General features: G+C 41.7%; 3 protein-coding genes across 4 annotated transcripts in view; 2 read left to right on the top strand and 1 right to left on the bottom strand.

Annotated features, from left to right (window-relative positions):
* The first annotated feature begins 424 nt into the window (after positions 1 to 424).
* On the top strand, positions 425 to 6,799 carry spty2d1 (SPT2 chromatin protein domain containing 1). The gene is made up of 6 exons (XM_062035739.1): positions 425 to 918; positions 3,557 to 3,671; positions 3,745 to 5,208; positions 5,790 to 5,946; positions 6,033 to 6,110; positions 6,189 to 6,799. Exons 1-6 carry the CDS (start codon positions 862 to 864, stop codon positions 6,277 to 6,279), a joined length of 1,962 nt encoding a protein of 653 aa, XP_061891723.1. The 5' UTR covers positions 425 to 861; the 3' UTR covers positions 6,280 to 6,799.
* Positions 6,800 to 6,905: 106 nt separating this feature from the next.
* Positions 6,906 to 24,007, top strand: uevld (UEV and lactate/malate dehyrogenase domains). The gene is made up of 12 exons (XM_062035740.1): positions 6,906 to 7,082; positions 10,947 to 11,031; positions 11,103 to 11,168; positions 11,243 to 11,406; positions 11,465 to 11,609; positions 11,687 to 11,781; positions 12,736 to 12,841; positions 12,942 to 13,112; positions 18,357 to 18,521; positions 18,636 to 18,720; positions 18,817 to 18,940; positions 23,429 to 24,007. Exons 1-12 carry the CDS (start codon positions 7,041 to 7,043, stop codon positions 23,591 to 23,593), a joined length of 1,413 nt encoding a protein of 470 aa, XP_061891724.1. The 5' UTR covers positions 6,906 to 7,040; the 3' UTR covers positions 23,594 to 24,007.
* Positions 24,008 to 24,051: 44 nt separating this feature from the next.
* Positions 24,052 to 27,838, bottom strand: part of si:dkeyp-19e1.3 (USP6 N-terminal-like protein) — a 38,773-nt gene continuing 34,986 nt past the window's right edge. For both annotated transcript variants that reach the window (XM_062035738.1, XM_062035737.1), the window contains one exon: positions 24,052 to 26,370. In XM_062035738.1, coding sequence (XP_061891722.1) covers positions 25,256 to 26,370 — 1,115 coding nt within the window. In that variant the 3' untranslated portion in view covers positions 24,052 to 25,255. The remainder of the gene's footprint in view (positions 26,371 to 27,838) is intronic.

Raw genomic sequence — 27,838 nt, 5'->3', positions numbered from 1 at the left:
CGTCCATCCATTTCCTACATGTTGATGTATTCATTCACCAGGGGGCGACCTCACAGTAGAACATAGGCTATGTGCTTAAATAACAGCGTCATCATGCGGCGAGTTAACGTAGGTACTACAGGCGGAAGTGCTTTTAGCAAGCTAATATAAAATGTAGTTCCCTATTCATCACATTCAGTTGATTTCATTGGTTATTCTGTTACTTCTTTTTTTTTTAACTATCGGCACTTTTAAGAGTCAATCTACTTAAACTGTTTTAAATGCAAAAAGTAAGTACTTACCATAAAATGCGGATATTATTAACAAATATTTATTGATAAAGAATTTTAAAAATAATATATTATGTGCATACAAATATATATGTATATTACACATGTATAAATATAAAATATTTCCTCATCGCAATAAAGCTTTTCTCAAAACCGGAAGTATGTGTCATTTGACTCATCACATTTCCGCTGAGCAGTCTAAGCTCTTCAATTTTTCAGTGTTTCTCGTCTCTCCCGCACACCAGTTGTGATGGCTGAATTGTTAATATGCTTTTGTTTTCAGAATTCCTCGATTTGATTAATTGGAATCTAACGGTCTTTCGTATTCAAAGACAACTTTACCTGGCATGTTAGCCCTGGCGCTGCGCTAGCTAACTTTCCTGCTTTGTGCTAGCATATGCTTGAGACTAAAAGTCGCCTTATTTCAACAGTATTCACATAATCGACTTGTTTTTTTCACAATAAGTTGATTTTAGTGGCTTGGACGCAACGCCCAATAAGGCGTTAAGCTGTGAGTGCTGCAAGCAAAACGCTATAAAAAAAATAATTCGTTTGCTCATTTCAAAATACAGCTGACATACATGCTGTCAAAATGATGGACTTTGACAACGTCTTGTCAATCGCTACTCAAAACCGGGGCAGTGTACAGGTAAGTGAAATTATTTTTATTTTCATTTTTTCCCAGTAAAATCGGGGTTGGGTTTAGCAAACAAATGCCAGCTCATCTGTCAGTGACGCTTCTAAATCCGAATATGTGAGTGGCCCAAGAGCTAACATCTACCATCAGCTTTCATTCGCTTATATATATATATTTTTAAATATGTGTGAAATTCCCACGTTTGTCCTAACATAAAAAAATATAAAAATGACTTAATACAATTGAACAAAAATGCATATGTTTTCATTTAAAAAAGATCAACATTGCAATTTCATATTTCCCACCATTAATAATAATAATGGATTAGATTTATATAGCGCTTTCCTAGACACTCAAAGCGCTTCACAGAGAAGTGAGAACCCATCATTCATTCACACCCGGTGGTGGTAAGCTACATTTGTAGCCACAGCTGCCCTGGGGTATACTGACAGAAGCGTGGCTTATATTATATAAGCTTATATTCACGTTTTCCCAGAAGAGTGTTTGGTGAGAAAACAAATTCTGCCATTCTTTCCTCTTGTAGGTATTAAGGATGTAATGATTACCAGTATTATTGTTAAACCGCGGTAAAACTCCAGACGCTGAGTATTATCCCATAGTTGCCAACTCTTCCGTATTGTGCGGAAGACTAATGGAAATTGAACCCGTCTACCGGCTTCTTGACTCAATTAAAAAATGTTTTGTGAATGTGTTATAGTAAGCTCATGATCAAAGTGGCATTGAAGACAGTCAAAATAAAATTCTGACTGTGTGTAATGCCATTGTGTGCACTGTGAACAGAGTACAGCTCAGTAGCATATAGCGTTAATCGCTAGGAACCAAGCACATTGGCTCTGACGGTAGATATGAGCTCTGACACAAAGACACCCCTAAAGCCAGGGGCTGGACAAAGTAGATCTATATAAATATATAATAATAATGGATTAGATTTATATAGCGCTTTTCTAGACACTAAAAGCGCTTCACAGAGAAGTGAGAACCATTCACACCTGGTGGTGGTAAGCTACTTTCATAGCCACAGCTGCCCTGGGGTAGACTAACGGAAGGGTGGCTGCCAGTTTGCACCTACGGCCCCTTCGACCCTTACCTATCATTCATCATTCATTCACCAGTGTGAGCGGCACTGGGGGAAAGGGTGAAGTGTCCTGCCCAAGGACACAACGGCAGCGATTTGTATGTCAAGAGGCGGGGAGCGAACCGGCTGCAACCCTCAGGTTTCTGACACGGCCGCTCTACCCACTACGCCATGCCGCTTTATGATTATTTGGACATTCAGTGTTACCTCTGTTTTTGTCCGACAAATACCAAATTGTACAAAAACCGAAGCCATTTTTCCAATTAGAAATTATGCAAGTCCACTTAAATAGTTCCAGACCCCAAGAATATAAATACACATTTTATAGAAAATAACAGTATGCGGAAAACAGTGTAGAATACATATAAATTACAAACTAGTGTGTGCCTCACTATACGAAAGTCCTGAGTTCGATCCCGGGCTCGGTGATCTTTCTGCGTGGAGTTTGCATGTTCTCCCCAGGACTGCGTGGGTTCCCTCCGGGTACTCCGGCTTCCTCCCACCTCCAAAAACATGCACCTGGGGATAGGTTGATAGGCAACACTAAACATTGGCCCTAGTGTGTGAATGTGAGTGTGAATGTTGTCTATCTGTGTTGGCCCTGCGATGAGGTGGCGACTTGTCCAGGGTGTACCCCGCCGTCCGCCCGAATGCAGCTGAGATAGGCTCCAGCACCCCCCGCCACCCCGAAAGGGACAAGCGGTAGAAAATGGATGGATGAAATTCCCACGGTTGTCCTAATATAAAAAAATTTACAAATACTTAATACAATTGGAAAAAAAATACATAATATGTTTTTATTTAAAAAAGATCAACATTGCAATTTCATATTTCCCACCATTAAGTGCTTTATGATCATTTGGACATTGAGTGTTTCCTAAGTTTTGTCCGACAAAGACCAAATTGAACAAAAACCCAAGCCATTTTTCTAATTAGAAATAGTGCAAGTCTACTTAAATCCTTCCAGACACCCATAATATGAATACACATTTTATAAAAAATAACAGTATGCGGAAAACTGTAAAATACACATAAATTACAAACTAGTGTGTGAATGTGAATGTGAATGGTTGTTTGTCGGTCTGTGTTGGCCCTGCCTGAGTGCAGCTGGGACAGGCGCCCCACGCCCTGCAACCACTAGAGGGACAAGTGGTAGAAGATGGATGGATGTGTGCATGTTTTGATGCAAGTCGTTTTGAGTCCAAGCCTTGCAACAGTTCTTATCTTAAGATAAGAAAGAATCAATTAATAAAGTGGTTTACTAACTGACTTTCTTGCAGCTCAATGTCCCGTTCAAAATCATCCTGTTTGCTTTTTCTTCTAAATCAGCTGGGATATGGTCCAGCTCCCTGTAACCCTCAACAAGGAATATGGTTGAATGGGTTTAGAGTGGCTTGCAATAATCGTTGCCTTGGACACCTGTTGCACACTTGGACAAGCCTTACTACGATTGTAGGCAGCCTCCTGAGTTTCTGAGGCAGTGTTACTTTTTAGTAGAATGTTGTGAACTCAAATTAAACTGCATACATTCAGTTGTTTTTCTCTTCTACATAGAAAAGATACAGTTTACAAGCTGGTCCCCCCAAGAAGGACCCAAAGTCAAAAGGTGTGAATCCAGCTGCTGTGCGGGCACACCTGAAAAAGCAACAAAATGAGGCCAGACTGAAAGGTAAGAAAAATATATGTTTTGGTACACATTCTGGACTTGATAATGATGAGTTGTATTTTTGTATACTTTTCAGAAATCGAATTAAAGAAGCAAAAAGAGGATCTTGAAGCAAAAAGGGTAGAGTTGAAGTCGGATCGTAAAGCAAGAGCCATGGCTTCTAGAACGAAAGACAATTTCCGAGGTTACAATGGCATTCCAGTGGTAGAGGTGCCAAAGAAGAGGAGGACAAAGCAAGAAATGGAGAACGAAAAATCAGCAAATGACCAGAAATTTCAAAATTATTCACTTGACCCAGAGGATGATGAAGACAATTACGAGTATGAGCAGACAGATTCAGAGCCCGATCAAGATCCACAACCTTTAAGACCCGGAAAAATCTCAAGTTTTAGTGGGAGTAGTAGCGGTAACTCCAAGTCCTTGCCTAAAAAACCTAATGGGCCACCCAAGCCTCCTTCATCCTCCATGAACTTTGCAGACTTGCTCAAATTGGCAGAAAAGAAGCAGCATGAGCCAGTTGAGCTGAAACAGAAGGTAGTGAAGGAAGAAAGGCTCCGTACAGCAGAAGAAATAAGGGAACTCGAGATGGAACGCAAGGCTAAGAGTCGCAACAAGAGCCCAAAAACTCAGTCTAGTTCTACTGCAGTAAAAAAAACAATGTCTGATAAAGAACAGAAGAATTGTAAACTACAAAGGATCGTTTCGGAAAAGCCCAATCAGCCCGGTGGGATGAAGAAAAAGCCTCAATGTACACCTTCCTCTAAGACCTCTTCTGGTGAGAGAGATAGAGACAGACCCAAGACCGTAGTTCCTTCGAAAGCAGCATCTACTCTGGTTCCAACCAAACAAGGTGTCTCTAAAACCTCATTTAGTCATACACCTAGCATTTCAAATGATCTTAGATTAAAAAAGGGAAGCTCTTCATCTGTTCAAGGAAGACCTTCAGGCATAACTCAATCCAGGCCTATTGGTACATCTGTCAAAGAGCTCAGGTCTCCAAATGGTAACCCACAAAAAACAAGGCCTACTCACGGTAGCTCAGTAAAGCAGGAACAAGCACTTGTAAATCATAAATCTGGAAAAGGAGAACAGCCAAGGTCTGGAAACCATCCTGCGGTAAAACCGATTGGTAATTCTGTGGTTAGACCTTCACCAAGTGGTCGTCCTAAAGAAGCAAATAAACCTCAGCCAAGACCATTGGGAACACCCCAGGCAAAACCTGGTGGGAGTACTTTACACAGTCACCCAGCAGGTAGTGGAGCCCGGCCACCAGGGTCCGTACAGGGTCGAGCCTTTAGTGGAGGACCAGGGGTCGGACTAGGTCGAGGCGCAAGTGGAGGATCAGTACCCAACAGGCAACCCTCTGGCAGCTTTGGATCAGGACCTGGGAGACCCAAGTGCACGGTGGTGTCTGAGACCATCTCTTCAAAAAATATGGGCGGACCCAGACCAGGCGTTCCTCCTCGGCCAGGGATGCCACAAAGACCTGGCATGGCCCCTAGACCAGGAGGGCCAATCAGACCACCCAACAGACCTCCAGGTAAATATCAGGAAGATAATACAACTACTATGTAAATCAAGTATATCACTTGTTTTCCTCAATATGGAATTTGTGAACATAGGTTTATTTAACCATCATGTTGTTACCACCTACTTCTTATTACTTAAATCCCCAATTTTGATAATTTCAAAGGTTTTAAATGGGGTTAGCTACTGTGAGACCGGATTGTTTTTGTGGGTTTTCTCTTTTTGAGTAGAAGCAATTGGCTGGGTGCTTTGGAGCAGCGTTCGAGGACTAACAAACAGCATACAACAAATATCGTTCATAGAGAATACATTACACTCCTACATACTGTATGTAGATTAAGTAATGATGTTGTTTTTCACTTAGATTAAATGTCAATTTAATTTGAGCTGACTCCATATCATTGGAACCAGGTAGTTTGGTTGAATAACCTCTCATGGTTCTGAATCATAAACATCATATTGTGGGGTCGTCTGCAACACTGCATTTATACTTCAAGGATAAAATATCGGTTTGTTATAACTTCCTGAAGGTCCTCAAAACACAGTCACTTCACTCTCAACTTTGCCTTTTTAAATAAAAAAAATATTCTCCAGATCCCATGTTACCACCCATCACCATTGCATACAAGAGAAAATATGAAGAGGAAGAAGAATACGATTCAGAAATGGATGACTTTATTGATGATGGAGATGATGAGCAGTCAGAGGTTTCTAAACACATTAAGGAAATATTTGGCTACGACCGAAACAAGTAAGTGTTTTTAATGTTTGCTGCAAATCAACCCTCAGTATGGCATAATTAGATATTACATACTGTATATTTTTCATCCAATTCAGATACAAGGATGAAAGTGACTATGCGTTAAAATTCATGGAGAGCAGCTGGCGAGATATGCAGAAAGAGGAAGCGAGGAGGTAATTAAATTCATGATTTATTCCAAGAGCTGTGGAATTTACACATTATGATCATCTTTTTTCTCTTGTCCATATTAGTCTTCGAATGGCTGTGCATGAAGACTTGGAGGAGGAGAGAAAAGAGCAAGAGGAGATGAAAATGAACAGCAAAAGGAAAAAAACTAACTAATGCACTTAAAAACTGTTGCAATGGACACAAAAAGAAGACTCCTGTCAGCTGGCCAGCAATAGGACCACTTGTTTGACACAAAAAGCACAGTGGCCGTCAAATCATGAACTGTCTCTTCAACTGACACGTGACATTGGAAGATGCATTTTGGTTACAGTCAATCCAGAAAGGATCTTTAGAATCTAAATATGCACAGATGCTTCAGGACTAAGGCTGAATTTATAGCTTCAATTTCTACCCCATTATTTATTTAACTGTAAATGCAGAGTCCCATTTCCTAAAAAATACTGGTATTTTTTTTTAAAGACTGATATCGGCATAAGGTGGCAAGTGCCAGCAGTGTCACGCATTTCACATGGCGTTGGATTGTTATATTGGCTGATTCACATAACACATTTGTAACTTGTTCATTTTCAGACCATTTTGAAACAAAACTTTGCATAAAAAGTTGTATTTTCAAACTGTAGAATCTTAAGTTGAGTTACAGAATATTGATCAATTATGGCAACAACATATTTTGTCTGTTTGTTCAATCATTAATAATTGTGTATGATAAAATATAGACTTTTGACTAAACATGAGTTAAAACCATTCAATTGTTTTCTCTGTCGGCTTCCGTGCTTGTATTGGAGTGGGCGTGGCTTGTCATTTCCCTTAGCTACTCAAGAAAGTTTGCGGAAGTTAGTCCAAGTCCGACAAAGAGGGAAGAACACAGAGCGACCGCTGCTGTTAATTGTAGTTTGTTTGTTTTACCTCGATAAATGGACCTTTATTCGAGTAAAATAAAGCGGGTCCTCTCTAAGGTGAGTTAACAATACCCGAAGTAAAGATGAGCACGTGACGAGGCTGTGAGAACTGGCACTGTAAAATGCCAGCTAGCATAGCATGTTAGCACGAACGGTCGAAACAAGTTGGCAGCTGTCAGCTGTTGAAACTGACCCAACCAGTTCCACGCACCTTGTGACGAGGAAGTCTTGCTTAGTTTGACAACTGCGAGCTTTTTTTTTAAACCAGATTCGATAAACGACATTTTAGGACATGAAGCACGTGACTTTCAGCATTTAGTTAGGAACTTGCTGAACAAAACAAATCCGCTAGTATAATAACTTAGCGCGTCTCACTAGAGCTGGGAAATTTTTTTCTATGTGTCACATTGTTAAACATAAAATGCTGTGAATTTAAAACGTTGTCCTCAGGAAGTGCTTCAATCATCCATCCATCTTCTTCCGCTTATCCGAGGTCGGGTCGCGGGGGCAGCAGCCTAAGCAGGGAAGCCCAGACTTTCCTCTCCCCAGCCACTTCGTCCAGCTCTTCCCGGGGGATCCCAAGGCGTTCCCAGGCCAGCCGGGAGACATAGTCTTCCCAACGTGTCCTGGGTCTTCCCCGTGGCCTCCTACTGGTCGGACATGCCCTAAACACCTCCCTAGGGAGGCGTTCGGGTGGCATCTTCACCAGATGCCCGAACCACCTCATCTGGCTCCTCTCTGTGGAGGAGCAGCGGCTTTACTTTGAGCTCCTCCCGGATGGCAGAGCTTCTCACCCTATCTCTAAGGGAGAGCCCCGCCACCCGGCGGAGGAAACTCATTTCGGCCGCTTGTACCCGTGATCTTGTCCTTTCGGTCATAACCCAAAGCTCATGACCATAGGTGAGGATGGGAACGTAGATCGACCGGTAAATTGAGAGCTTTGCCTTCCGGCTCAGCTCCTTCTTCACCACAACGGATCGATACAGCGTCCGCATTACTGAAGACGCTGCACTGATCCGCCTGTCGATCTCACGATCCACTCTTCCCTCACTCGTGAACAAGACCGAGGTACTTGAACTCCTCCACTTGGGGCAGGGTCTCCTCCCCAACCCGGAGATGGCTGTGAATGTGCTATCAATCAAAGTTTATTTATATAGCCCTAAATCACGAGTGTCTCAAAGGGCTGCACAAGCCACAACGACATCCTCGACTCAGATGCCACATAAGGGGAAGAAAAAACTCAACCCAATGGGATGACAATGAGAAACCTTGGAGGGGACCGCAGATGTGGGGACCCCCCCTCCCCTCCTGGGCGACCGGTGCAATGGACGTCGAGTGGATCTAGTAATAGTGTGAGAGTCCAGTCCATGGTGGGGCCACCTTGAGTGGAAACAAGTCAGCAGCGCAGAGACGTCCTCAGATGAGTGGTCCACCCTGGGTCCCGACTTTGAACAGCTAGCGCATCATCTGTGGTCACCTAATCTGTGCCCCCCCCCCCCCCCCTCTCTCTCTCTCTCTACGAAGGAGAGTGGGGCAGAGCAGGAAAGAGACGGCAGATCAACTGGTCTAAAAGGGGGGTCTATTTAAAGGCAAGAGTATACAAATGAGTTTAAGATGGGACTTAAATGCTTCTACTGAGTCCAGCCCATAGTGGGGCCACAGCAGAGGATCATCTTGAATGGAGACAAGTCAGCAGCGCAGAGACGTCATCAACTGATGCACAGATGAGTGGTTCATCCCACTTTGAACAGCTGGTGCTTCATCTGTGGTCACCTAATAACCTCTCCACGCAGGAAAGGGGGGCAGAGCAGAAAAGAGACGGCAGATCAACTGGTCTAAATTTAAAGGCTAGTGTATACAAATGAGTTTTAAGATGGGACTTAAATGCTTCTAAGGTAGCATCTCTAACTGTTATCGGTAGGGCATTCCAGAGTACTGGAGCCCGAATAGGAAACACTCTATAGCCCGTAGACTTTTTTGGGGCTCTGGCAATCAGTCGGAGTTCTTTGAACGCAGATTTCTTGCCGGGACATATGGTACAATACAATCAGCAAGATAAGATGGAGCTAGACCGTTTAGTATTTTATAGGTAAGTCAACCTGCTACCCTCTGGAAGGAGGTATAGATCGATTCGCGCCAGGACCACCAGAATGTCTCACAGTCTGTATCCCCAGGCTGTGAGACTGCTAAATGAACAGCGTGCCCCATTACTGCCCCAGACCATCTTATTACCTCACTCTTCACCACCTCAATAATTGTGCTCTGGACATTGCATTGCTGCAACATCAACATAACACCCATCAGACATCTGACTCTTCCCACCCCCACGCCCCTCTATTCGCGATCTTCTTGACAATGCTTAAATGTAAACTATTGTCAACCTGCACTTCAATGCAGTTTCTATGTCGCTAGATGAAGCCCAAACAAAATCTCGTTGACATGTATGACTTAAGTGTTATTATGACAATGACAATAAAATGAATTGATTGATTGATAAGTAGTAAAACCCTAAAGTCGCATTAAGTGCACAGGAAGCCAGTGCAGGTGAGCCAGTATAGGCGTAAAACTTTCTTGCTTGTGTTACGACTTTTTATATAACATATCATTTGGGAAAGTGAAGCCATGTGATGCCTAACTGTTGCCTTTAAAATTATAATTATACTAACAGTAAGAGCCAAAAATACAGTGGTACCTCAACAGTGTTTTGAGGTAAATGCTGTCTCTCGGGCTAATTGTTATGCTGTAACATTAGTTGGCGTAGCAAATGTCACAGTGAACCCGGGGAGAGCCACCCAAAACATTTGGTTTTAGTCACATTAGCATTAGATTTTAATTAGAGATGGTTATAACTTTGTTTTCCAACCATGGTGAGGAAGGGCGTGAGGATGAAGGACAGTGCTGAGAAGAAGTGGAAGATGTTCATTGAATTAAAGATATGAACCATCAAAGACATTATGTAGTTTTTTGACAACTTGGTGAAGCAATTCAAACATATCAATGCTAGTCCGCGCCATACTGAATCGGAATGAGTCCAACTTCAGCAAAAAAAATTAAAAACATTACCCAAACGGCAAACATTCGTCCAGCCATGAAAATGTGGAAAAGCTGCTGATGGTGTGTTTGACGGAGAAGCAGCTAGAATAAAATAGTGTAGAAGTCCACTGTCCATATGTCCAATGCTGTACATTATTATTTTGTCACGTCATTAAATGAGTATAGTGTTTTGTAGTGAATTCTGTTGTATTGTTTTTAATACAATATTTCTTATCTAAAAGTGTGTTTTTATTTTTAGATGCCGTGTTACTTGATAAAATTGTGCTGTTTGGGGGATGGAGGGCAAGCACCAATCAAATTGATTTAATTTGATTTCAATAGGTGACATTGATTTGAGATACAAGTGACAACTAATTAAGCTCTTAAATTGAGGTACTATTGTAAATGTTGACAACTCCATGGGTTAATCTTTTTTAGGCCAGGGGGTCTCCAACCTTTTTTTTCTTCTGAGAGGGACTTTTACCAACTTTTATTTCAGTATACCTTTATTTCTAGTGCAGGGATTTTTGAATCACCATTTGAGCTTGGATTTTGTGTTTTTTATGACGAGCAACAGTTGAGTTGTACTTTATTTAGGAAGGAGCTCTCTAATCATTGCGGCCGATGTGTTTCTGCTGTTTTGTGGTGATTTGTCATTAAATAGAGGCATCAAGTCTAAACAGAACATTTATTTAGAAAAATACGACTCAATATCACCTAGCGATTTGCTGTTTGGAGAACCCTGCATTAGACACTGTCACAGTTAAAAATTCTCTAATGTAATTCTATTCTATTTAACTTTGCATCTCTCTTCCTATAACCTTGTGACTGATCCTGCGAATGTCCTTCAAGATCAATAAAGTGTTTATCTGCCTTGACCACTTTTAGTACAAGTTCAGTGATGTTGCTCTTCAGGAATTGAACAAAATCGATGAAGAATACCCGGGGATGGACACCTCTGTCGGCACATACAGTGAGTCGTGTACACACTTGACAGGTCTCTTAAACACATGAAGTTGACTATTCCCTTCCTTCTATTCACAGCATTCAAAGATGGCTCCCAGAAAGAGCTCCTGAAATTGAATGGTAACCTTCCAGTCAAGTATGAAGGTAAGAGTCACATTTAGGGTGTAAATGCAGATGTGATGGAACCGCAATGATGTATTGTTTAAAAACCCTGATAGGACGCTCCTACAACTTCCCTATTCAGCTTTGGCTGATTGACTCCTTCCCGGTCACCCCTCCCATTTGTCTCCTGAAGCCCACAGCAGGCATGATGATCCGGGAGGGCAAACATGTGGATGCCCGGGGCCGCATCCACCTGCCAGTGCTGCACAACTGGGATCATGTACGTCCTTGTACTTGTGTTGCTCCTCAATTTTCTGATTCTCTTTTGTGTGCTGCAGCCTAAGTCATCTGTGGTAGACCTTTTGAATGAGATGACTGCCAAGTTTCAAGCGGAACCTCCGCTGTCGTCCATCCCCGAAGGAGGAGAAAAACAAAATCCACACGAACTTCTAGCATATGTCAATAAGCTCCAGATCAGTGATAGTGCGTCGTTTTTTAAATCATGTCACGTCATCAAATTTGACATTTATCTATTTGACAGCTTAACACTTGACTTTCAGATGCAATCAGACATCATGACCACTCAGGCCACAAAGTCTCTGTTATCGGAGGAGGAGATTTAGGAATGGCTTCGATCATGAGCATTTTGGCAAAGGTTTGCACCTTTTTTTGGCATTATTTCAGGCATTAGGCCCTTTTCCACCGCAGGAACTATGCCACTTACCCGGGTAAATAAAGTTCTCCTTGTGTTTCCACCAAAAACTACCTTGTAGACTTCTTCCGGAACCGTTCGAAGTTCTTCCTAGCTAGGTGGGATGTTTCCAAGCTACCCAGAACCTTTTCGGGGCCGGGCTGTGCTGTTGAATGCTGTTTGGTTGAACACAATTGGGGGCGTTCCTAAAACCTCTCTTTCAAACCCACGACCGCTTTTGGGCCAAAATTTGATTCCCTTCGCAGGAGAGTGCACCACTAGCTAAACTTGCATTGCTTTACTTTATTTTCGTGGTTATTGTAACGCTATGTGTTTGACATTATTTAAGCCTTGACCGTGTCCAAAAAATTACAGTTTGCCTTTTATGTGGTATTAATGAGATTTAAAGGACTGTGTTAGTCCGATATTCATGTGCTAAAACGTATTTCTTGTTTAGAAACTACATACAATTGTAACTGTTATTTCTTCGTGCACATACTAAATATTTATTAAGTGTTCAACAACTAGTAATCTGTTGTGGACAGACGAAGCCCAGTAATGCAGATTTAAAAATGTTATATACATGATATTTAATATTATAAATCATATCGTTTTTTATATGATTGCTTTGTATTTGATATACTTACTTTTTAGTAAAAGAACTGTAACCTAATATTGTCTGTTTATTTACATGATATCAGTGGTAGAAATATACTAAACCACTCCTCCATACGTCATCAGCCGGATTTGTATAAATTACCCTGAAATGTGAAATGCGGTGGAAACACAAACAACACACTTCTACAGGAACCTATAGCTCCAGGAACCAGAGGTTCCTGAACTTTTGGTGGAAAAGGGCTTATTGTTTTTATTCTGTACTGATCACTCTCCTCCATTTTTCTTCTGTGCGCCCCCAAGTGTAAAGTGGATAAACTTATCTTCATTGATGTTGCTGAGAGTTCCACTAAGGGAGGCAGCACAGATTTGGAGATCTTTAGGCTGCCAAATGTGGAGGTGTCCAAGGGTGCGTAACCTTCCACACAGTCACATCTCCACTATTCTTTTCAAGCATGTTGCTTACCATGCAAGAAACACCTTTTTACTCCACTCTATTACTTTTGTAGATTTGTCAGCATCTGCAGGCTCCAGGGTTGTCATCGTGACAGCCAACGCGTGGAGCGGTGAGCAGTCGTACGTAAGCGTGGTCCAGAGCAACGTTGACTTGTTCAAAGGATTTATTCCAACCTTGGCACGTCTAAACCCAAACGCTGTCATGCTGGTCGCGTCTCAGCCAGGTAAGCGGCTTGGACCCTGAAACAGACTACTCCTACGCTGTAGTGCAAGTACGCTATTATTCAGTTATGTTAGTGATTTTATATTTGATTAACATATTTATATTGTTGTATTGAGCAGTGGCAAACTTATTTTTCACATTTATTTGTAGTGTCATTTAGACCAGTGGTCCCCAACCTTTTTGTAACTGTGGACCGGTCAACGCTGGAAAATTTGTCCCATGGACCGGGGGAGGGGGGTATTTTTATTTATTTAATTTTTATTTTTTTGTCATAAAAAAATACAATCATGTGTGCTTACGGACTGTATCCCTGCAGACTGTATTGATCTATATTTATATATATATATATATATATATATATATATATATATATATATATGTATGTATGTATGTATGTATGTATGTAGGGTGTACCCCGCCTACCGCCCGAATGCAGCTGAGATAGGCTCCAGTGACCCCCCGCGACCCCAAAAGGGACAAGCGGTAGAAAATGGATGGATGGATGGATGGATGGATGGATGGATGGATGGATGTAGGAACCAGAAATATTAATAACAGAAAGAACCAACCCTTTTGTGTGAATGAGTGTAAATGGGGGAGGGAGGTTTTTTGGGTTAGTGCACTAATTGTAAGTGTATCTTATGTTTTTTATGTTGATTTAATTTTAAAAAATAAAAATAAAAATATTTTTTAATTCTTGTGCGGCCCGGTACCAATCGATCCACAGACCGGTACCGGGCCACGGCCCGGTGGTTGGGGACCACTGATTTAGACTAAAGTACAGGAAGATACTAACTTGAAGCGTGGTCGCCATTTAAAGGGGAACTGCACTTTCTTTTGGAATTTTGCCTATCATTCACAATCCTTATGTAAGACAAGAACAAACATTTTTAACTTTTTTATGCATTTTAACTATAAAATAAATGCAATCAAAAGTCCACTTACAATGGAGCCGCGCAATTCCGCCTACAAAGCCGTAAAAACCATCAAAACACCTCCATTAAGGTTTTATATACATGCTGTAAGTATATATGTAATGTAGTAATGGGTATATTTATAATAACATTTAATATTTACGTAATTTGAACATTTTCAGTATACGTGGCACATACATTTAAAAAATGCATCACACCGTTGGCTTTTTTTCAACATCACTGCTTATTACTCACTGCAAACTTCATGAGTGCCAATAAACATAATAAAACATCACTTATTGTACAAGGTCTGCTGTCAATAGGATGCCGACTGGTAGAATCTTGTTATAGTATCAATAAGATGAAGAATGACTCATAATACTTGTGAAGAAAACGGGGGTGGAACCATGCGTAATTTCGGGTTGTTCTCGCCATTCGTTGACCTCGGCACTCTGACCCCGTATCTCAGCGACTGTGTCACAAACCTGGGGGTAAAGTTCGACTCAGATTTTAAATTCGAAAAACAAATCAGCAGCGTCGTTCAAAAAAGCTTTTATCAATTACGCCAAATAGCGAAAGTGAAACCGCTTCTATCAGGACATGATCTCGAGAAATTTATCCACGCCTTTATCTCAAATTGCTTACTGCAATGCCCTGTATGTAGGCATTAGCCAGGCCTCCCTCGCCCGCCTGCAGCTCGTGCAGAACTCTGCTGCTCGTCTGCTAACACAGACCCGCAGACGTGAGCACATCACCCCTATATTACCGTCCCTTTACTGGCTCCCTGTGCGTTACCGAATCAACTTTAAACTCCTTTTATTTGTTTTTAAATGTCTAAACAACCTCGCGCCAACATATCTCTCCGACCTCCTTCAGCCTTACTGCCCCACCCGATCCCTAAGATCAGACGATCAGCTGCTACTGACGGTCCCTGACACAAGGCTGAAGCTTAGAGGTCACAGAGCTTTCGCCGCTGCTGCTCCCAAGCTCTGGAAAGACCTACCTCTGAGTGTTAGACAAGCCTCCTTTCTTCCTGTTTTTAAATCTCTCTTAAAAACATACTTTTATTCCATGGCTTTTAACACTGAGTGATATCCATCCTGCAATGGCGCCCCATAATACACCTGCTGTGAACCTGTTTTTATGTTTTATTTATTTATTTTTTATCGTGTTCTGTTTGTGTTGTGTTTGCTCGGTTCTCGTATTATCTTTTAAGCTGCCCATTGTACAGCACTTAGGCTACCCCTGTGGTAAATTTTAAATGTGCTTTATAAATAAAGTTGATTTGATTTGATTCCTAGGTCTAAATTGGCTGCCAAAGTGTACCAACTTGTCGGATAACATCCTTGTTCTTCTACTATTCATGTAAGAGGTATGATTCACAATAAACTTCCACGAACAGGGAAGCGAGGAAACCGGTTACCACTCGATGATGTAAACATTACACACACACTAGTGATCATGGTGCCGCTATAAATAGTTGGTCTGTGTTAGAGCTTATAATAACAATATCCTATGAAGGTTCTTGTTCAACCAGGTCGCTGTCATCTTGGGGCGTTTCATTTTTCTTTTGTTTTTCATTTATTATTCATACCAACAATGGTAATAGACAATATATCAACAATGGTAAGGAAACATTGAGCACTTGTTAACACAATTGGCATTCTGGTAACCTTCTGTGTCCAGAATGCTTCTAACTCCTGTTATTTGTTGGAGGTTAAATTGCAGTCTTTTAGGAATAGTTGAAAGAACAGTGTTGTATGTGGGAGACAGGTGATGTCGCAGACCACCTCTTCTGTTCAGGGGTGGTTTTTCAACCTTGACATAGATGGCTTCCCTTACTCCTCTTTCATACCATCTATTCTCCCTGTCCAGAATCTATACATTTTTGTTCTCAAAGGAGTGCTGTTTCTCCCTGAGGTGCAACTAGACTGCTGAGTTTTGGCCTGAAGAGTTTGCCCGTCTATGCTGTGCCATGTGTCTGCTTAGTGGTTGTTTTGTTTCCCCAATATATGAATCAGGGCATTCATTATTACACTGGATAGCATACACTAAATTGTTTTTTGTAGGTGTGGGGTGTCCGGTCTTTAGGATGAACTAGTCTTTGTTTCAGGACGTTGTCCAGTTTGAAGTGTACTGGGATGTTGTTGGTTAAAAGATCTTCTGAGTTTCTCAAAGAGACTTGATACATATGGACTGACAATATTTTCACCTTTCACGTTTTTCCTCCTCCACTCTGTTCTTATTTCTGGAACTGGATGCACTTTTCACAAACGACCAGCTGGGTAACCACAGGTTTTGAGGGCTTCCCTCAAATGCCTATGCCCTTTCTCTTTGGCCTGTGGGCTGGTAGGAACATTATCAGCTCTGTGTTGTAGAGTTCTGATAACATCAAGTTTGTGTTCCAGTGGGTGGTGCGATTAAAAAAGTAGGTATTAATCAGTATGTGTGGGTTTTCGGTAAACCCCAACATAAAGGCCTCTTTTTTTCTCCAATGTGGACATCACAGTCCAAAAAAGGCTTGTGTCTTTGACATCCTCACGTGTGAACTTGATGTTTTGTGCTCGGTGAAGGCTTGCACTTTTTGGTTTTATGATTTTCACCCATGTGTCATCCACATATCTGTACCAGTGACTTGGTGCTGTTCCCTTAAAAGAGCTCAAAGCTCTCTTTTCTTTGTCCTCCATGTAAAGATTTGCTACTATTGGGGATACAGGCGATCCCATGGCACAACCATGTTTTTGTCGGTAAAACGTTCCCATGAATTGAAAGTATGTAGTGTTAAGGCAAAGTTCCAGCAAAAGGCAAATCTGCTCTGGGTTTAGTGTGGATCTATCCTGTAAGGTGTGATCACCTAGTAGACGTTGCCTCTCTGTCTCTACTGCATCCTGAGTTGGAATATAACAATATCACTAATACTTGGCTCATATTCAAGTCATGAAATGTAAATTGAGTACCGTATTTTTCGGACTATAAGTCGCAGTTTTTTTCATAGTTTGGCCGGGGGTGCGACTTATACTCAGGAGGGACTTATGTGTGAAATTATTAACACATTACCGTAAAATATCAAATAATATTATTTAGCTCATTCACGTAAGAGACTAGACGTATAAGATTTCATGGGATTTAGCGATTAGGAGTGACAGATTGTTTGGTAAACTTATAGCATGTTCTATATGTTATAGTTATTTGAATGACTCTTACCATAATATGTTACGTTAACATACCAGGCACGTTCTCAGTTGGTTATTTATGCGTCATATAACGTACACTTATTCAGCCTGTTGTTCACAATTCTTTATTTATTTTAGATAGCCTTTCAAATGTCTATTCTTGGTGTTGGGTTTTATCAAATAAATTTCCCCCAAAAATGCGACCTATACTCCAGTGCGACTTATATATGTTTTTTTCCTTCTTTATTATGCATTTTGGGCCGGTGCGACTTATACTCCGGTGCGACTTATACTCCGAAAAATACGGTATTGTTAGCGCTTTGTGGGTGTTTTTTATTGGCTAAAAGCAGACTTTTGTTTACATTTATTTACGATTTAGGACGCAATTAAAAAAAATACATCCATCGTCATGTCTTTCATGATTGTGAACGATAGGCAAAATAAAATAAAAAAGTGTGGTTCCCCTTTTAAAGGGACTTAAAATGAATGCAGTCTTTTCTGACTTATTAATGTTGAATAGTCTTGTTGAACAATACAAATGTATTAAATCATAAGGTTAATGCAGCTTGGCGTGAGCTTGCACACAGTTTTGGACGCCTCTGTTTGTGGGGTTTGCAGTGTGGCTACAATGTGACGTCACAGCGACACGGGTGTATTTATTTAGACATTAAGTAAAAAGGGAAAACACAAAAAAGTTGAGCTTGCATAGCGGCACTTCCGTGTTAATAGCTTCACCTTGGTATTTAGTTTTGAAGCCAAAATACCTCCATATTGTGCTTTGTGCACCCTCTTTATTAACCAGTAGAATTTCCGTTATTTTGCCATTCTTCCTCTTCACACTGTTTATGCTTGTATGTGCTCTGTGTGTGTGTGTGTGTGTGTGTGTGTGTGTGTGTGTGTGTGTGTGTGTGTGTGTGTGTGTGTGTGTGTGTGTGTGTGTGTGTGTGTGTGTGTGTGTGTGTGTGTGTGTGTGTTGACTCACTCAACATGCACCTCAGCTCATATTTCCAGTATTTCCAGCAACGTAACCGCGGTTCAGCGACAAGTACCGGTATTTTTCAAAAGCAGTATAGTACCTATTTGAATTCATTAGTGGTACTTTTTTAGTAGCGTTACAACCCTAGTCTCAAGTATGTTCGCTCTGTGCTTGGTCTCTAGTGGACGTCATGACCCACGTCGCTTGGAGGCAGAGCGGCCTGCCGCCGACACAAGTCATAGGCGTGGGCTGTAATCTGGACTCTGAGCGTCTTAGTCACGTGCTGGATATTAACTTAAACACTCACAAAGAGGCCTGGGTCATTGGTGAGCTTTCTGACAACAAAGGTGAGTCCAGAAGCCCACTTGACATGCTTGCTATTTAGGAGTTCTAATGTGTGGACTCAACCTGCTAGATCTGCACTTCCAATAACACTGATTCATCTGTGCTTCGGCCTGCAGTCCCAGTGATGAGTAACACGGGGCCAGGCTCCCAGAAGCAGCCTGAGATCACAGGATTCAGCTCCACCAAACCCTTACTCAGCAGGTAAAGCCCTCGGTTGTCTCCGGAAGAAATGTCGAAGCAAGGACGGGGAAATGAAGAACATAAATAAATGGTTACGACCGATTTGGTTTCTTCCAGAGCGTTTGACATCATGAAGAATCGAGGTCAGCGTTCGTGGTCCGTTGGTTTGTCAGTTGCTGACCTCACAAATAGCATCCTGACAGACCGGAAGAAAGTCCACTCCATTACTACACTTGCTCAGGTGACACTCCATCATTCAAACATCCGCACCTCCAAGCCTACATTTGGCAACATTGTTACTTCCATCGAGCATGCACCAAGGGATTAAACACTCTACACCAGACCTGGGCATTGTACGGCCCGCGGGCCGCATCCGGCCCTTTGCGCATCCCTGTCCGGCCCGCGTGAGGCCAATCATAAATTACAAAATAAATTTCAAAAAGTATCTATGTCGAGTGTGCAATACAACGGTGCTGCTTTTGTTTTGAAACGCGTTATTTGTACAACTTCCGTGTGGACGTATGTGCGTGTGCGATTGTGGGTGAATTGAACGGCGCAATTACAAATTACAAAATAAAGTTTAAAAAACATCTATGTCGTGCGCGCAATACAACTGTGCTGCTTTTATTTTGAAATGTGTTATTTATGCCGTATGTCCGGGGGGAACCTGTGAGTGAAGGTGCATAGAGACAAGTGATGAGACGCTAAAAAAAGAAAAGTTGATGAGGAATGGCGTGTTTCCAACAAGACATGGACTGCCAAGTATTTCTTTACATAAATTAATGGTAAAGCCATGTGCTTAATGTGTGGTACACAGCTTGCTGTGTTTAAATATCATTTTAATCGCCACTACACGAAGAAACACGAGGGAAAATACCGGAATGTGTCTGATGAAGCGCGCGCAAGGGAGGCTGATGCGTTGATGGTAAAACTGCAAACCCAACAAGGACTTTGTGCCATATTTCACACCCCCAGAGATGCAGCCGTCAGGACAAGTTTCGTCATTTCTCACAAAAGCGCCAGAAAAAGTAAGGCGTTTTCTGACGGAGAGTTTATTAAGGAGTGCTTATTGGACTTTGTTGCGCTGATAATGCCCGGAGACATGGACTGTTTTTCGCTAACTTTGGATGAGAGCTCTGATGCAGTCAATTAAAGAGACAACCACAGGTAATGACTTGTTCACAGAGGTAAATGCGTGTTGGGACAAGCTGGCAGGTGTGACAATCCAATCCACTTTATTTATATAGCACATTTAAACAACAAAATGTTTCCAAAGTGCTGCACAACAATATTACAAACAATATTCAAATATTATCCTTAGCTCCACCAATGACTGAATAAAAAGAAAAAACAATTACATATAAAACCAATATAAAAAACAATATAAAATAAATATGATTAAAAACTATTTTTAACAGATGGTTGTCCAAATCTGATGGGGAAAAATGTTGGATAATGCAGGATAAAGTGACCATCAAAAGCAATCTGCTTTTGTATAAAGTTAAGTTAGGTTAAATTAAATTATTATTATTATTATCATCATTATTATTTATCTTACGGTATATCAAAAATAATATTGAGCAAAATTTAATTGAAATATTGTCGTGTGGCCCTCCAGCAGTGCTCGGGTTGCTTATGCGGCCCCCGGTGAAAATTAATTGCCCACCCCTGCTCTATGCGGTTGTTTAGGGTCACAATCACTATGGAGACCGGTCATAGCAGGTGTTTGCTTGTTGTACTTTGATGGACTGAATTAGTTCATGGATACAATTATACTTTGTCTCTAAATCTTTTATTCAGCGGTGAGTCAACATGTTCTTTGGTTTAGCAGCATCACCGCGTCCATTCAGAAGCCTGTAGAGATAATTACTCATTTAGCATCACTTCGAATGTTGTCATCGTGACAAATTAACAGGACCGTACTATGTAAGTTTATATTGTAGCCGGACATTCTCCCTGAAGATATATTGTCCAAAACATTATTTTTCATAATTTTTTTTGCTCATTTATTGTTTTTTAATTACTGCCGAAGCAGTACAGCAGTTTTGAATTGGCTTCACTGCAGTAGAAGATAGCGAACACTTTTCTTTCCCTTTGGACATATCAGACTATTTTTTTACTTTTTCATATAGATTTTGGACGTTATCTAGAACAGGGCTGTCGAACTTGTTTTCATCGAGGGCCACGTCGCAGTCATGGCCGCCCTCAGAGGGCCGCTTGTAACAGTGAATGTAAGAATGTAAAAGTATAATCGCCTCATTATATTATTGCACAATTACTTCTGCATTTGATTATTTGATTTGTGTGCGTACAAATTGATGGATAACTTGCTTTGAAATCGTAAGTCCAGGTGACAAGCAGATGTTTAAGTATTTATTGTTATTTTTCCAAACTATAATACGGTATGTAATAATTAGGGGTGCTAAAAAAAAATGTTTTATCACATATGAATTGCGATTCTTATTCATCTCAATTAGTGATGTCCGATATAATCGGCCGATAAATGCTTTAAAATGTAATATCGGAAATTATCTGTTATTTTTTTTATTATCGGTATCGTTTTTTTTAGTTTTGTTTTTTTATATTAAATCAACATAAAAAAACTCAAGATACACTTACAATTAGTGCACCAACCCAAAAAACCTCCCTCCCCCATTCACACTCATTCACACAAAAGTTGTTTCTTTCTGTTATTAATATTCTGGTTCCTACATTATATATCAATATATATCAATACAGTCTGCAAGGGATACAGTCTGTAAGCACACATGATTGTGCGTGCTGCTTGTCCACTAATAGTACTAACCTTTAACAGTTAATTTTACTCATTTTCATTAATTACTAGTTTCTATGTAACTGTTTTTATATTGTTTTACTTTCTTTTTTATTCAAGAAAATGTTTTTAATTTATTTATCTTATTTTATTTTGTTATTCTTTTTAAAAAGGACCTTATCTTCACCATACCTGGTTGTCCAAATTAGGCATAATAATGTGTTAATTCCACGACTGTATATATCGGTATCGGTTGATATCAGTATCGGTAATTAAAGACTTGGACAATATCGGATATCGGCAAAAAGCCATTATCGGACATCCCTAATCTCAATTTTAAATTGATTAATAATTTTCAAAAATCTAATTTTTATTTTTTTTTGACAAATTACCGTATGTAAGAAAAAAACATTTTACTTACTTGGTGCATGTATGTCAAACGTCAGCAACTAAAAGGAGGTTATGTAACCTGTAAGCTGTTTTGTTAAGGTGTTATTATTATTATACCAAATAATACATTTCAAAAATCAGTTTGAATCAAGTATCGATTATTTAATTATTATTTTTATTTTTTTTGCCCTGTCCAGCTTCTCAGGCAAATCATATAGTTGGTGTAGATGCCCATATCGGCTGTTCAGATTTACTTTACAAAAGACTTCTCTTGTTGCCTTATTTGTATTTGACTTTATTAGATGTATTTATATTATCATTTGGTGCAGCCGGGCCGGAGCAGGAAGGGATTGAAAGAGAAAAAAAGAAAGACAGAGGGGGAAATTGTGGGGACCAGAGGGGGATAAGACAGAGAGACAACAACAATAGAGCAACATCAGCAAATAGGATATGTACAAATATGATGGTAAAAGTGATACCAAAAAAAAGTTAGCGAAATAAATAATACAGAAATGACAATGAGCATTATTACACTACAAATGGAACAATACAAATACCAATAGAAATAGCGCTATTGATAATGAACACTACCAATAATTTACCTCTATTATCAACAATACAGTTGTTCAACAAATGCAACAATACATATACATAATGATAACTAGAGATACAAAAGAATGCAGTAAAATGGAGGGGAAGAAAGAGAAGCAACCTATATTAACCTTGTAGATTGTTATAGTTATGGTATATAGAGTATCGATTATGAATCAAATCCTCACCCCAAGAATCGGAATCGAGTGGCGAGGTGCCCAACGATTCACACCAATAACAATTGAATATTTGTTGCACGAGCAGATCATATCAAAGTTTAAAACATGTGAAACTTCCTGTGTTACATAAAATGTTGTCTGTCAAAATGGAAACAATGAAAAACATTTAGTAAGAACGATGAAGTATGCACATTATTCCCAGGCTTTCGGGGGCCACATTAAATGGCGTGTTGGGCCGGATCTGGCCCCCGGGCCTTTAGTTTGACACCGGTGATCTAGAATATTAACTCCTGATTATTGAACTGAATTGTAGTTGTCAGTGTAGTAGTGTTTTTGTTTATTATTCGTACAAACCTGTCAATCGTGATCGACCAGTAGATAGGCGGAAGATCCAGGAGGTCTGAGGAAAAATAAGACATCAGTGCGCTCCCCTCCTACAGACTGAGCAGAATACGTGCCAACAGTCACACTTCTTCACCTTGGAACATGCTCGTCACTTGGCTGCCCCTCAGGTGTGCACTTTCTTGCATTTCACTGGTTTCAATTTGGAGTTCAGTCTGTGAAACCCTGATAATGCTCCTGTGTCAAGGTGGCAGCGTACACCGTCTCGCCCTGCAAACTTACTTTGCAAGAAATTCTCCAGCTGTGCCAATGCAGACCATTCCGGCTGACTCTTGTAGCACATTGATTAGATCCAGCTGCAAAAACTCATCATTTACTCACAACGGGAAGCTAACAAGTTGATCTTGGGCTCAAAAAGGTTGCTGACCGCTGATCTCCCCCGTCCCATGTTTAGGGCTGGGGTGGCATCGGGGTGGAGGTGTTCTTCAGCTTGCCGTGCCTCCTGGGTATGAACGGTTCCACCCGACTGGCTGGTGTGTCACTGGGAAAGGAGGACGATTCCAAACTGAAGGACAGCATCAGCTCACTCACAAACCTCATAAGTCAGCTGAGTATATGAAGGATGAGATTCTACTGCCCACTTCAGCGGGAAAGACTACATTGACGGATACGTTACTTACTGGTGACCGCCACCGATGGACTCGCACTATAATCAAGTCCATGACTTAAGACGGTTGCTTTGTTTTGAGCTTGCGTGTTGTTGACTTGGGCTGGGGGAGAAATAACACATTTTGATGAAATGTCATAACTGCACTTTGAAACATTTTAACAGAAGCTATTTATACATTTTGCTACATTTTGGTGTATGGTGGTGTTTTTTTTATGCAATTCTTCAAGAGGATAAGGGAGTCAGCTTGTGTATTTCATTGAACATAACTTGCCGTTTGCACAGCTTCAATTATGTACAGTAACATCCAAATGTTTGTGGGAGTGCAATAAACTTAATCACCTGGTGCCTGCTTGACATTGAAAAGGTGCATTTCCTTTTTATAAGAATTCAAGGAAAATCATAGCTCTCAACATGTTTGTCTTTATTGGGGATGTGTTTTCCAGAAATAAAGATTAAAAAACAACTTAGATGCATGCTTGTCATTGGACGGCATAAACGTACTGGAGCTTCGGTCTGCTGCCAACTAGACCTGTGACATCACAGTACAATAACAATAGAGGTCTCATTCATGGTAATAGTCCACACTGAAAGGCTTAAGGAACTTTGAATAAATACATGAATGCAACGTTTGTCAACAAACTGAAGCATTGTTTAACAAACAAAATCCTATTTTTGCGTCAAAAACAACAAAACACTTCAGTAAAAATACAAGTTGGTATAAAAACTGCTGGAACAATTGATGTTAAACCCATTAAGGACTTTTTTTTTTTCAGTTAATGCAAATATATCATGGAAATCTAGTAACAGGCATACCGTCATTTTCTCCACTTTTGGAATATCTTTTAGATATGTTTGATTTTTCTGTCAACCACACTTATGCAGCAAGTACATGAGCATACATTATTCTGTGGAATTTGTCAAGCCTGATAAATGTCAGGCTTCACCTTGGCATTTTTAAATTCCAATATGGCTTAAATTCCATTTAATTTTACTCCCAGCCATTAAATCACTTGCTGAAAAGTGACAGCTACTCTATGTATCAATGTGTGTATGAAGAAAGTGAAAAATAACTACGTGCATCAACTGACAGTGTAACAGACAATACATGGATTTATTTATGAATGAACTACTAAGTTATGGCCACAAGGGGGGGATGGTGTTCATAAGTTTTTGTTCCATCGTCAGCCTGGTTTCATTTTAGCCCAACAAAATCTAGTTACTTCATAGAAGAACCAATACAATGAAACCATTGGTGACATCACAAACGTCTGTTGCTTTAAAGCCTTTTTTTTTTTTATCAAATCCAAAATGTGTTGAATTAAATAAAGAAAGTGATTTGAGCGAAGGCTTGGGGTGAAATGAAGGACCAAATGTGATCATTGACACACTTTAAGACACTTTTTTTGGAAAGAATAAGTGATGTTATGGAACAACACACAAATAAGAAAAGCTGAAAGGTTCAATGTGTGTCGCGATACAAAAAACATCTGACAATCAGGAAAGGGAAGTGAACCTTACAAAAGGATCATAGAAATGTGTGCATATTGATAATAATAATACAAAAATCCTTATCTACTGGCCGCTATTTCAATGTAATCAGTCCGCACGTCTTCAAAAGGTGACGGACTTAGGCAGCTGCTGTCCACCTGGAGGCATTCTGCAAAAGTCCGGGCTGGATCGGACTGCCGGCACCCCGACTGTCAGCTGAGAGGGCCTGGAGTGGCCCGGGGGGGACCTGGTGTACAAAAGTGGTGCTGGGAAGGCGGAATGGTCCCTGGGGCCGCGAGAGAAGGGCTTGCAGTAGGCGGCGGGGGAAGCGTCGGCGTGAGCCTGTACGGGGGACAATCTGTCTGCAAAGCAGGGCGGGGGAGGGGGGATGATGGCGTCCCCCACCCAGCTGTCCTCGCCTTCATATTCCGCCTCCTGAGGCAAACTGGGGAGAGCGCAGCGCAGGGGGAGAAGGGGAGACGGCGACGGGGGAATAAACACGGGAGGTGGGGGCAGCGGGTAGCGAGCGGGGTCATAGGCGGACGACGCGCCAAGGTGCATGCTGGGAATCTCCTCGGGGGTGGAGCCCAGCGGCCTCTCCGGGCCGCGGTCGTCGTCTTCGGACAGGTTGTCGTACTGCGAGGTGTTGGAGGGCCGCCGGTCTGCTGCTGATGTCGGGACAAACAGGGACACCGGGAACTTGGTGGGCTTGGGGGGAGGGAGCCTGGGGGAGGAGTTTGCTGATGCGGCGAAGGCGTGAGGAGGGGATACGTGCGGTTTGGGGAACACTTGGGGAGGCGGCTTCAAAGGAATTTGGACCGCAGGACTGTCTTTCTGCTCATCGTCCACCGGTGGTGGAGGGGGAAGATCTGGCAGGTCCAACATGTCCTCCGTGTGCACGTCTACACTAGGAGCTTCGTACGGAGGAGGCCAGTCCACGGGCTCCTCCTGGCCAGGACGCTCTTTTACTGCTTTAGGAGGGAGCGGAGGAGCCCTGCAAGGCATGATGGGAGAAGGGCTGGCTTGCACGTGCTCTGCATCGGGGTCAGGCGAGGCCAAAGGGGGCGTGTTGGAACTGCTGGGGCTTCTTGTTTGCTGAGGCGTGGAAGGAGACAAGGTGATGCTGTGTGTGTTGTGCAGGTCACTTTTCACTTCCACGGGAGAGTCGGGCTGCAGAGGCAGCAGGAGGATCGGCCTCTCTTGGCCGAGCGGTTTCTTTGGCAGCTCCTCAGACTTTGCTGAAAAAAAAATGGGAAGGTATCAGTTAGGGTTGTACGGTATACCGGTATTAGTATAGTACCGCGATACTAATGAATCATTTTCGGTACGATACCGCCTCTGCGCCGTCACGTCATGACATTGCTGGTTTACAAGCAGACGAGCATGTTCGGCAGCGCACAATCACGGAGTACTTACAAGCAGACACAGTGTGTAGACAGAAAAGGGAGAACGGGTGCATTTTGGCTTAAAAACTAACGATAAAGGTGAAGTTATAACACTGAAACTCCCTCAAGAAGAGGTGCTTTAGCTACTTCTAAATCACTAATCCTCGTCTCCATGGCGATGAATAAAGTATGTTTCTTACAAGTATCATCCCTGCAGGACGAGGAATAGCTAAACATGCTTCACTACACACCGTAGCTCACCAGCGCCAGTATGTAAACGAACGCCATTGGTGGATCTACACCTAACATCTACTGTAATGATATTAAGTACAGGCATGTATCTAGTCCAGGGGTCGGCAACCCGCGGCTCCGGAGCCGCATGCGGCTCCTTGACCACTCTGATGCGGCTCAGCTACATGCATGCCAACCCCCTCGATTTTCCCAGGAGACTTATGGATGTCAGTGTCTCTCATAGACTACTCCCAGGGAAAAATAATCCTATTAACACTCTAATTACTATATAAAGGGCGTGCCCTAATTGCACTGCAGTAATTGTCCTCTATAGCATTTACTTACAGCGTGCCAGGCCAGCCACATATTGTATGTTGTTATTACTTGCTCACACAGGAGACAGCAAAGCATACTTACTCATCAGCCACACAGCTTACACTGACGGTAGCCGTATCAAACAACTTCAACATTGTTACGTTACAAATATGCGCCACACTGTGAACCCACACCAAAAAAGAATGAAAAACACATTTCTGGAGAACATCCCACTGTAACACAACATAAACACAACACAACCATTACCCAGAATCCCATGCAGTCCTAACTCTTCCGGTCTACATTATACACCCCGCTACCACCAAATCCCCCCACACATCAACCCCCCCCCCCCCTCTTCGTGGTTGGTTGAGCGGAAGAGTTAGGGCTGCATGGGATTCTGGGTATTGGTACCGTCAGTGTAAGATGTGTGGCTGCTGAGTTAGTAGCCTTGCTGTCTCTTACGTGAGCAAGCTAAAGCTGCATTCCACTTGTGGCCGAGCAGGTACACTGATTGGGCAGACTGTAGAGGGCGCCAAATGCAGTGTCATCACACTCTGATATTCGGGAGTCTCCCGGGAAAAATGAGAGGGTTGGCAAGTGTGACGCAAGCGACATTCATCCAAAACTCGCGGGCTGCACTAACATCAAATTCCCACATTAAAGTGCGTGCCGGTGCGTGTGTCTGAGACCCCTGGTTAACATAGCACAAAGCATGTAAGCTTTGTATGCGGTGTTTTTCATTTTAAATTTTAAAAACATTTTTGTGGCTCCC

This window comes from Entelurus aequoreus, linkage group LG24 (assembly GCF_033978785.1).
Source record: "Entelurus aequoreus isolate RoL-2023_Sb linkage group LG24, RoL_Eaeq_v1.1, whole genome shotgun sequence".
NCBI classification, from domain to species: domain Eukaryota; kingdom Metazoa; phylum Chordata; class Actinopteri; order Syngnathiformes; family Syngnathidae; genus Entelurus; species Entelurus aequoreus.
The sequence above is the reverse complement of the archived record's forward strand: the minus strand, read 5'-3'. Positions and strand labels throughout refer to the sequence as shown.